Source organism: Microtus ochrogaster, chromosome 16, assembly GCF_000317375.1.
Source record: "Microtus ochrogaster isolate Prairie Vole_2 chromosome 16, MicOch1.0, whole genome shotgun sequence".
In the NCBI taxonomy this organism is placed as follows: Eukaryota; Metazoa; Chordata; class Mammalia; order Rodentia; family Cricetidae; genus Microtus; species Microtus ochrogaster.
In genome coordinates, this window is record NC_022018.1 from 61,439,977 (window position 1) to 61,451,060 (window position 11,084).

General features: G+C 44.7%; 1 protein-coding gene across 1 annotated transcript in view; it reads right to left on the reverse strand.

Annotated features, from left to right (window-relative positions):
* LOC101980057 (cathepsin L1-like) overlaps window positions 1-2,284 on the reverse strand; it is an 11,078-nt gene extending 8,794 nt beyond the window's left edge. The window contains exons 1-5 of the mRNA XM_005355343.1: window positions 2,159-2,284; window positions 1,763-1,885; window positions 1,521-1,667; window positions 1,118-1,342; window positions 408-570 (exon numbers count right to left, since the gene is read on the reverse strand). Of these exons, the coding sequence (XP_005355400.1) occupies window positions 408-570; window positions 1,118-1,342; window positions 1,521-1,667; window positions 1,763-1,885; window positions 2,159-2,284 (784 nt within the window). The remainder of the gene's footprint in view (window positions 1-407; window positions 571-1,117; window positions 1,343-1,520; window positions 1,668-1,762; window positions 1,886-2,158) is intronic.
* Window positions 2,285-11,084: the final 8,800 nt, after the last annotated feature.

Below are 11,084 nucleotides of genomic sequence, written 5' to 3' on the forward strand. Positions count from 1 at the left end.
AAATCCTCAGGGAAAACACTTGCTTGAATGGATGTAAGAAATCTCGACCTGCTTACAAAGTATGTCAGTCCATAGAAACCACAGGAAAATACAAAATACAAGAATCCAGAAGCACCCCTGAGAATGAACTACAGAAATGGACTAGCTATTAAAATCTTAAAAGTTAAGCAAAGACAGAAAATTCAATAAAACTATGCCACATAAAACCTCACCTTGCTAATTAAAAGACAACCTTGGACACAAGTTCATAGGATTGTTCTTAATTAATGTCAAGCAAAACCAAATCATAAATACTGCTCCCTTTGAATGTAATATTTAAGACTCAAGGTGTTTATGTGAAAATAAGACATAAAGATGATGAGCCGTGGTGGAGGCACAGCTTCTCATGACCCCTGGAAAGCACTTACCACCCCTGTAGAACTGGAAGGAGTGGTGTTTGGTGTCAATCCCGACGGAGACGGGCCCCACGGTGGCCACAGCCTTCATGAGGACATATTCACTTGGTGGGATCTTCACAAAGCCCATGACTTTAGCAGCAGAATTTTTAGGATTGTACCTGCAGGTTCCATTCTTTGAAAGACAGAGGTTAAAAAAAAAAATCATGGTTATTGCCCTCCACCTCCTGGGGACCCTGAGTGAGAACTCCGCTCGGCTCAGCTGCCATCCACACAGGTGACTCGGCACATGCTGCTGAGGGTCTCCAAGCTTCTGTATTTATAAAATTTCACATGACCTTATGAGCTGGTAGGTTTCAGTGGCTGGTAGAAACTAGCTCATGTACTGTCAATGACAATCCATGGAATCAGACCAGCACGCACAGGCTGACACTTTAACAGCAGCACTCAGGGTTTAATAGGACAGATTCTACCATGGAAAGATGAGTGTTTAGGATAGTGTATTGTCTGCATAATTCTTTTTTTTTTTTTTTTGGTTTTTCTAGACAGGGTTTAATTAGCTCTTGTAGACCAGGCTGGTCTCAAACTCACAGAGATCTGCCTGCCTCTGCCTCCCAAGTGCTGGGATTAAAGGCGTGTGCCACCACCACCCGGCCTCGTCTGCGTAATTCTTATGGTTTATAAAACCTGAGCTAGAATGACAACACAGGACTACTTCTTACCCGTGCTTCGTAGGGATAGGAGTCCCTGGTGTCCAAGCCCCCATTGTCCTTCACATACTGGAAGGCGTACTCCATCAAGCCACCGTCACAGCCACTGTTCCCATACGACCAGGAGCAGTCCACTAGGTTCTGTTCACTCAGAGAAACCAGTCTGCCTGTTTTCCGGAACATCTGTCCTTCTAGGGAACCAACGGCACTAAATGCCCAACAAGCACCACATTGACCCTAGAAAAGAAAGAAGAAGCTCTCACCTACAAAATTAACAAAGATGTTCGACAGTAATTCATATGATACAATAATTTCACAGTGAGGTGTGTGCAGATCCACAGTGAGCAAATCAAGGATGGCATTTCCTTCCTGGCTTCCAACTGGACAATGACACTGAGAATATAAAATGTCCTACCTGGTTTCTCACAGGAGTCACATAGCCATGATCTCTCCAATCCACAAATGTGGGGACATCACCCAGCAGAGGCTCCTGGAACACATCCATCTCCTTGGATCCCATGCTTTGAAAGCCAGTCATCAATTCCCTGAATTCTGTGTTGGTCTTCAAGAAAGAGTAAAGACATCATTGCAAAGGAGAGATGGCTGACGAAGAGTTGAAGAGAGGAGGTCCCCGTTCTGTCGTCCGTGTGCACTCACCAAGTCCCCGAAGGCGTTCATCTCCATGCTGAAGTCATGCACTCCCTTGGCGTAGCCCTCGTTGTGCAGCTCAATCACCTTCCTGTTGTCCTCCCACACCGCTCTCTTCTGTCCTTCTTCGTGCTGGAATCAATACAGCGTGTGGTCATTCTACTGTACGACCAATCCTCGGTCCCTCAATGGACCAGCTGCTACAGGTGGTGGGAACCCAGGGAGACCGTACACCCCTGGAAGCCACAATCCAGTCCCCAGTCAACAGTGTGGTTTGCTATCATAGCTCCTAAACTGTGGTCATGCCCTGAAGAAACTGGCTTTCACTGTGGAAACTCTGTATACACTCGACACAGCCAGGACCATGCTCTCTGCGTTGCCCCTGGTAGTTTTCATGGCACCAACCGTGATGTATGTTTTCCCGTGTCTTGTCTTCCATTCATGCCATTCAGCATCCAAACTGGGATCATGCGTTGGAGCCGCCGAGACCACCCCCACGCAAAGAGTGGCCAGGAAGAAAAGAGGACTCATGCTTCCAGAACCTAGAGATGCAGAAGAAATGCGGTTCTGATGACCTCAGTGCTTCAATAAAATCATATTTCTACCTCGGAAATTCAGGTTGCCACAAGGAATGAAATTATTTGAACCATTCTATCAACGGTTTACCTAAAGATTATTGAAAAGACTAAGAACACATTTTTAAAGCACACATATAGAGAGATTCCATCGGTCAAAAAAAAAAAAAAGAACAATTGCACTGTGCACTTAGCTCAGCCTCAGCACAGTGTCTAGCTGCACCTTCTGGTTCAGAAGCTTAAAGCAACAGTAACGTCTTAGGACGTAGCTGTCTCAGGGTCTGTGCCATTCTTATTGAGCTCAGGAAAGCTAAATAAGATTTACGCCGTGTGACTCACAGTACATACAAAGAGATCTGCATGATTTGCGAGTACCAGACATCTTTTTTCTTGGCCACTGTATACACTGAGGGCATTATGCCTTGGCCTCTTCCCCTCTTAAATCTCTCTGTGATGTCCTATCTGGAAAATCTTGGAAGGACAATAGGTAGGAGGTAGGAATATGTCTTCCTCATAACTGGGATGTACCTTTAGAACCCTATCTCATTGTCTCACTGAGGACTGGTCACAAGGGTAAGTCATTGGGTGACAGAGGCACTTGTATATTTGGGATCAAGCCTTGTAAGTTTTTTATGTAACACTTGAGATAGAGCAATTGACAAAGGACATGCCATAGCTCATCTCCTCAACCTGTCATAGTAGACCAGTGGATTTTTCTTGGCAGCTGTATGCATGATGATGTTTCCTGTTGCCACTGGAGCTATGCCCATGGCAGCTACAGTGGGGGACAAGCTGGCACTTGCGGTGCTCAGACCTTCACTTTTAACTTACTCGGACACTGAACAGCATAGGCCCCCTGAAGTGTCGAGTGACCTCCTGGGATCCCCATCCACCCTACTCTGCATTCCCACACCAGGTCTGCTAAGGTTGAGTTCCCATTCCTGAGGGAGCTGCATGGTCCTGCAAAAAGCCTCTCTATGGTGCTCCTCCAGTGTCAGTTCCCAGGCTGCCTTGGGATAGCTATGGGGCTCACCTGGACGTCCACAGCTGGGCAGGTGTTCTTCACAGTCTCAGGTCTTCCGAGGTTGCTGAGATCCCAGGCTCTGTCCCAACTGCGTATGGATCCAGGCTTTAAATCCCCAAGATGTGGCTCCAGGACAGTGTCCCTGACCAGATACACTTCCTGCAAATGACTAGGTGGACAAGTGGACTGGACCTCCAGGCTGTGGGACTGCAGGCTCATACTGTCACTTTTTTCCACCCTTTCCTGAGGCATTGGGTGTGGGCTGCCTTGGTGGACTGCGGGGAAGGAGCAGTGGGTCCCTGCTCCAGGAGAGCAGAATGTGTGGGGCCAGCGACAGCAGAGAAAGTGCTTTCACAGAGGGCTTGGCACTTGGCTCGGGACAGAAGGGTCTAGATAGCTCTGGGTGGATTTCCATCATAATACTACTTTTCCTTTAGAAGGAGAAATTTTGATTAAATTCATTGTCAGTGCTGCCTCATGAGCAATTATATTCTAGCCGAGAGTCTCCCCTGGATTCCACAGCTAAGCTGGGTCTCCTGGTAGTTGCAGACTCTGGCCTTATTCTCCCCAGGTTCAGGGAGGATGGCAGCTGGGTTTCTAAGAATCTTTAGGGGAAGGCAATCCCCAAACAAGGAGGAAATAGTTAAAGTAAACCTAGGACTGGACTGGGGTGAGGGGTGTCCTGAGCCTCGGGGTACTTCTAATTCACCTCCTTTGACTGCTCACTCTGGGGTCTTTCTTTTCTCACATCTTCAGCTACAGCAAAAGTTGTGAGGTCTCTGCACACACCTAGGTGAAGAACAGGGAAGTCGTCAGTATTTGGGGTCTGCTTTGATTGGCACCACTGAGTTTAAGGTTACGTTTCTTTGGTCTCTGCTTGGGATTGAACTCAGAGGCTTTCCTTTGAAAGAGCTTCATGCTGGGATTGAGATAGAGTTTGGATGGTTCTGGGTGAGGAAGCATCTGTCAATCTATGATGTGTAGGCAGAAGCTCTCGTCACTGAGCCATTAAGGAAAACAAACCACAGGATTTCTCAGCCCTCATTCCTCATAGAAAGCCCACTGTAGAAAACAATGCTCAGTGAGATATCACTGTGATCTCTTCTGAACAACGTTGGTTAAGCATGTTCTGTGTTCTGATTAAAACACGGAGCCGTATGACATTCTTATTCATAAGCTTCTATCTGCTTCAGACCTATTTATCATCCATGTAGAAACCAGCTCAGGCCTGTAGCTCTCTCCTTGTTACAGCAGGCTAACAGGAAGTTTGACCTTTGATCTTTCATCAGTACATCTCTGGAATTAGAGACACACATGTGATCTTGCAACGGTCATTGCCACAGAGCTACAGGTGTGGGCAGTTTGCAGGAAGACGAGGAACAGATTGAAGACAGCTTGCAGAATCGCTTCCTAGTGAGAGGGACTCAGTTCCCACAGTTTACAGCTATTATGAGTTCCCAGTTCAGCCCCGAGTGTCGCAGGAGGGTTGCAGAGGTCAGAATCAGAGAAAGGTCAAGGAAATAAGAATGACTGATGCGTGCCAGAAGAACCAGGTGTGGCAGTGGCCTTCCAAGTCGATCCAATGCCAGTTCTCAAGGATAGAAGAACTTTGAAGATTGTAGAGATGACTGCCTAGATCAAAATGTGACACTTTCACTCAGTCTTATAGAATTCTAGGTTGATCTATACTCTGAGCTGATGACGCTGAGGTCTAGCCATGGCAACTGTTCAGCCTTCACGCCTCCTGAAGCTGAGGTGGGGCTGTCCATGCTCCAAAGCTGCCGAGGAGGTGAGCAAGCACCTGGGTACCCTGAGACAGTTCCTGCCCTTGGCTCCTCGTTTTTGCTTGAAGCTTTCTTTTTAATGCAGACATTGCTGTCATGAAGTCTTAGGATGGACCCTGGAATGTTCTGCAACTTGAGGCATCAAAGTTCAGAAGTTTCAGCGTTAAAATTTCTTATTTGTCAAGTCTGTTTTCCGTTGTGAACAGAATAATAATAGGAAAAGGAAAGATTTATGCTTTTGCAGAAAGCAAAAGGCAAATAAAAAAAGACAGTACATCCCTGAAATCCTGTCTGGAGAGATGCTCTGCGTGCCTCCCAGCATGCTGCTTGGGGCCTGCATAGTCAGTAAAGAACATGGGCTCCTTTTGTCAGTCCTTCACAAAATCCTGGGAGATAAAAAAAAAAAAAAGGTAAAATTTTCTTCCACCAAAAAAGCCATTGCCAATTTTCTTCCTTCTGCTTCTTGTCTGCAAGTTTGGACTGAAGTAACAATTCAGAGAAGACTGGGGAAGTCCTCAGAGAGATGCACATGTGTCTCTCCTCCAGTAATTTTACCCAAGAGGAAAGAAAATCATGTGCACAAATGTTCTACTACTATTGCTTCTAGTATCCAAAAAATATAGGCAAGGACAAATACTTCTCCACTGAAAATGGATTAGCAAAACGAGTATTCAATAAAGGAATGATTTCAGCCTTAAAAACATACAAAGTCCTGACACTTTTTGGTGGAGGATAAGAGCCTCGTCTTGAATAATCCAGAAACAAAAGGCTGCATAAAGTATGAAACTTTTTATGGCTTGTATAGAGCAGACAAGCTTGTAGAGAAAAGGGGTAACTTATGGAAATGCAGAAGAGAAGAAGCCATACTAAACGTGATCAATAAACCTGGGCTGATGTTGTGGTGCAAGTGCACGGGCTCTCGATGACAGTGATGGAGGCACAGCTCAGAGAAGATCACTGATCCACAGCATACTCATGTTGAGACGGTAACTTTTGTGCCGTGTGCAGTATGACCACACAAGTAATGATATACGGCTTTCATTCAACTTCAATTCCCATCACAAAACCATCTCCCTAAGATAACTCCTGCTGTGTGTTTGTTCTGGAATTCCTTCATGGACTATCATATTTTCCATTTTTTTCAGTGTGTGGAATATTTTTCTGCACTCTGGGAATTCCCTAAACCTTCTAAACATGATCAATAGCCAGAAGCTTATTTAAGAAGAAAATAAAAAGTTTCTGAAAAATTTGGTTCTGTGTCCAAATAAGCTTTTTAAATAAGACATCTGATGACAGTTACGAGGGGCGCTGGGGAGACATTGTGGTCAGGCCTTCGCTTCCCCCACATGGAAGCCCCCTTGTCTTTCCCAATGAACTGGCTCCACCTGGGACCCAGGGTGTCCTGGAGTTGCAGGTTTTTTTTTTTTTTTTTGCTAGTGTTCAAGTGCAGACTCTGAGCTGAGGCGGGGAACTTCGTTGGTCAAATTCTTTTGATTCCTTATCTTCAGGTGCCAAGTGTGGTGTTGTCCCGTGCACAGTGCTCCTGAAAAGATGAACTGAAAATGTCCCAGATAGGACTGTTGGCAAGTTTCCCCTATCAGAAACTCAAGTATAGGTGTCACCAAATGTTGCTTCACCAGGAAGACATTTAACACCTGAGGTGACACAGAACATTCTTCCTGTCAGTGCTCAGTCATTATAGATCATTGTAGCACTGGTCACAGTGCTAAAAGTATGGAATGCATCTACCTGCTCATCAACTGAAGACTCTGCAAAGAAAATGTGGTAGGTATATCTACACCATGTAATACAATCTTTCTTTAAAAGGTAGACCTGGTCCTTGCCAGTATCATCAACAGGTCTGGAAGACAGTAAGTTAAAGGATGGAAAGTCAAACACCACACAACTACACCTATGTGTGAAATTTAAAAACCGACCTTGGACATGCAGAGTGGAGGTGCTGAAGGGGTTGAAAAAGTTCCTCAGGTTCTGGTCCTGGGGACTTCAAATTTTAGGATGGGAAGAATTGAGGAGGAGGCAACAGTGAAGGAGGAGGTGGAAGAGGAAGAGGTGGAGGAGGAGAGCAATGGGGATGACAGATATTTGATAATACCATCTTTTAATAAAGGAAAATGGGACGGTTGTGTGAAAAGGCCCTGTGGGATTGGGATGTGGACCCTTGTCTCAGGAGAGGCCCTAGCTCAGGATGGATGCAGTTTCCAGGCCGACCTCTCTCGGCAGGTGTGCTGTGGGAGCTGCAGAGCCCTCTAGGTGTTTGTGGGGTAGGCACGTTTTAGATCCTGACAAAATGGTTTCCCCTAAGGGAATGAGCTTTGGTTTCCAGAGCACACATGTCCTCCCTGGCCACTGGAATCTATGCTGATGTCTTAATTGAGTGAGGAAGTGCCTCTCGTGGTACCTAAGAATTACCGGCTACCATGTGTTGGGCAGAACCTCCTGTAGAAAACCACGGAGTGGACTTGGGCTCCATGGGCTCACTGTCATACAGGAGACAGGCACCTGGAGTGGCATGTGCAGGATGCAGCCACCTTGTCAGCGTGGGAAGCTGGCGTCCTCCTCCTCATCTTCTTGAGATCCAGCACTCTTTCCCTCCAAAGTAAAAAGGAGAACGAAATGCTTCTGAGTCCTAAATTCTACCTATGCTTGACAGCTTCAGCACTGGCATGGGCAAGGGCTCACCAAATAGTCACCCACCTAACAGTGACGACAGACACAGCCTCGGAGGGATGGAGTCCAGGACACAGCACGCGCTGCTGTCTGACTGAACCTGACAGAATGGCAAATGGTATTTCTTCCCGTTTCTCTTTCCAGTCTTTCTGAAGGAGGAACGACTACTGTGTTCTTCCCGTAGGCAAACTGATGCTGAAATGGCACAGCAGATAAGTCACTCGGGACCCCGTCACCCTCCAACATGGTCCGCAGCCTTTTGTCTATGTACCTGCTTTCTAAGAAGGAAAAAGTAAATCTTCCTGAGTTCCTTTTGTCCACTTACATCAAATGATGCTTTACATAACACATAAGTTTTGCTCAGTAATATAAAATTTCCTGCACTTTACGTTAGCACCTATAGGTTCTGTTAAAATGATGTTTTGCAGTTAAAGTTTGCATATATTTTTGATGTACAGTATGGTGTTCTTATTGGTGTGCACATTGTCAAGCATGTAAGTCAAGCGAATTGCATAAGCGTCATCTGAGTACTGCGCTTCTGGCACTGGGCGTGTGTACAATCTACTCTTACCAACTCTCTCCTACGCAACATGCTATTAACTGTAAGCTCTCTGATGTGCGGTTGCTCCACCGAGCTCATTCCCGATGCCTTTTATGGCTATATGAAACTCAATTCCACACGTGGACACACCCTGTTATAACCCTCTGACTTTCCTCTGAGGCTCAGAGAAAACTGTAAGAAGGGATTGGAAAGAATGCCGGAGATGAAAGATACGGAGAAGCGTGAAATATCTTTAAGGTATGATACCACTGTTGCAAACGTGACTTCCCAGCAGCTGTGGCTACCTGCATGGGGCCTGGACAAGACTGAACCCATCAACAGCCAGGATGGCTTCATGGGGGCTCTACTACTCACTGCTGAACTATTGGCACATGATGGCTTCTGGGGGAGAGACAATCATCATTGCCTTCAGTTGTGTGCCAGATGGTGAGACAAAAAAAGAGGCACAGATTTTTTTTTTAACAAGTTCTCTGACAGTGTGGACAAGTTTCTATGACTAGGACTATACGTGAGTCTGGCTCTTAGAGAAGTTAGTACAGAGATAACCTGAGAGAATGTAGACTAGATCGACTTGAAGGGCTCAAGGCACCGTCTCAGAGCTCTTTGCAAACCAGCGCTCAGTGCAGTGCTGGTCTCAATAGCTTAGCTATGGAACCAGCCTACCTGTCCATCTCAGAGGACTAAAGACAATACAGTGTATATGCATGATAGGATTTTTTTAGCCATAAAAATGAAGTTATGAGCCGGGCGGTGGTGGCACACGCCTTTAATCCCAGCACTCGGGAGGCAGAGGCAGGCAGATCTCTGTGAGTTCGAGGCCAGCCTGGTCTACAAGAGCTAGTTCCAGGACAGGAACCAAAAGCTACGGAAAAACCCTGTCTCGAAAATAAAAAAAATAAAAAAAAAGAAGTTATGTTAACTGTAGGAAAATTAGTGCCAACTGCATGGTGATTGTCTTTCTGATGCTTTCATGACCTACAGTATCAGAAAGATATGAGCTTTGTTTATTTTTGCTCAGTCTTACACAGATCTATGAAATTATGCATGCATATGTTACATAAAAATGTAAGGGAAGTTGTCTTAGGTAGCAAAGTGGACTAGGAGAAGAGGGGGAAAAGGTCTGGGGTAGGAGTGTTTGTAGTCAAAGGTCTTTAATGTGTATGTGCACAGTACCATGTATAATAACATACGATGGAAATTAGTAGACTAGTTTTATCTAGTTTTATTCCAAATAAGTTATTACAACAGAAATATCAAGTCAGAAAGATGAACAGCAAAAAGATGGGACAAATAATACACAACATGTTTGGAAAACAGTAACACAGCAGGAATAGCTATTACCTATCAGCAAAAATCCTTATGTTAAAGAGTTAAAATGTAAAAGATACTGAGTGGGTGAAGGGGTTGTTAATACGACCCAAGAAAGGAGCTCACTTCACACATAAAAACAAACGTGAAGGCTGGATGCGAAAGGCTGGGAAACGTTCACACGGATGGAAACCATGCACAAGCAAGACAGGTGGATAATAATGGTTGTTAGTGTGAATGGATCCAGAGTCAACCGAAAGCAGTTGGGGACTTCCGGGGTCATGAAGAGCCATCTTGAATGGAGGCAGCGCCTCACTGTGGCGATAGAGATAAAAAAAGATGGAAGGAAACTTGGCTTTTCGCCTTCTTGCTTCAGCTCTTGCTGGCAAATCTGCCTGTCTGATTGCTGCATGCCTTAGCTGGGTTAGAATTCATCTTTCTGTGGGCTTCCGAAGCAGACTGAAGACCAGTAGCTCTCTAGAAATCCTCTAGGCTTTTGGCATCAGATTGGAACTACTGAGACAGATATTTAGCCTTATGGACTGAGTGACCACTGGATTCTCAGCCTCCTGGTAGGAGACAGCTGTTGATGGACCCTCCCAGACTATAGCTTGTAAGCCAATCTAATAAACTCACCTTTAATGTATATATATAATCTCTGCTCTAGTTCTCTAGGAGACCCTGAAAAATAAGGCAAGAAAATGAAAAATACTGAAATAAAAAATTTAATATTAATGAAGCGACATAAAACACAAAAATTGGACAGATAGCCTATGCTCATGGACTGGAAGAATTAATATTATTAAAATATATTATCCAAAAGAATCTACAGATTCAATGTAATCCTCCTAAAAATATCAAGAACAGTTTTCTCAAAACTGAAAAAAAAAGAAATTCGTATTAGCAAAATTCACGTGCTGCTATCATTAAACACCCGCTGCAGCCCAATCTTTAGTGGAGGGATTGAGCTGGACCATCACGAGAACCGATGCAAACAGTAGCACAAACTTGCAGCATGAAAAGTACCCTAACCTGACATAAGTGCACAGACACATAGACAAAAGGAATAGGATGGACCGTAATCTGAGTGTTTAGGTATAATTTAATTTTTGCTTTTTAATACATATATTTAATTTTTATATGATAGGACTGGATACACTTTGGAGCAGGGGCTGGGTACATCATGACAAAACTATATAGTTTTTGGTTGATCCATTAAATTTTTTATGTTTTCATGGTTTGTCTTTTATTTAAAAATAGATTTTTTCATAGAATATGTACAGCTTTTAGTTTTTCCTCCTTCTCCTCCTCCCAGTTCCTCCCCACCTCTCCTCCCAACCAGATCCACACTCTTTCTGTTTCTCACTAGAAAACAGGCATCTAAGGAAAC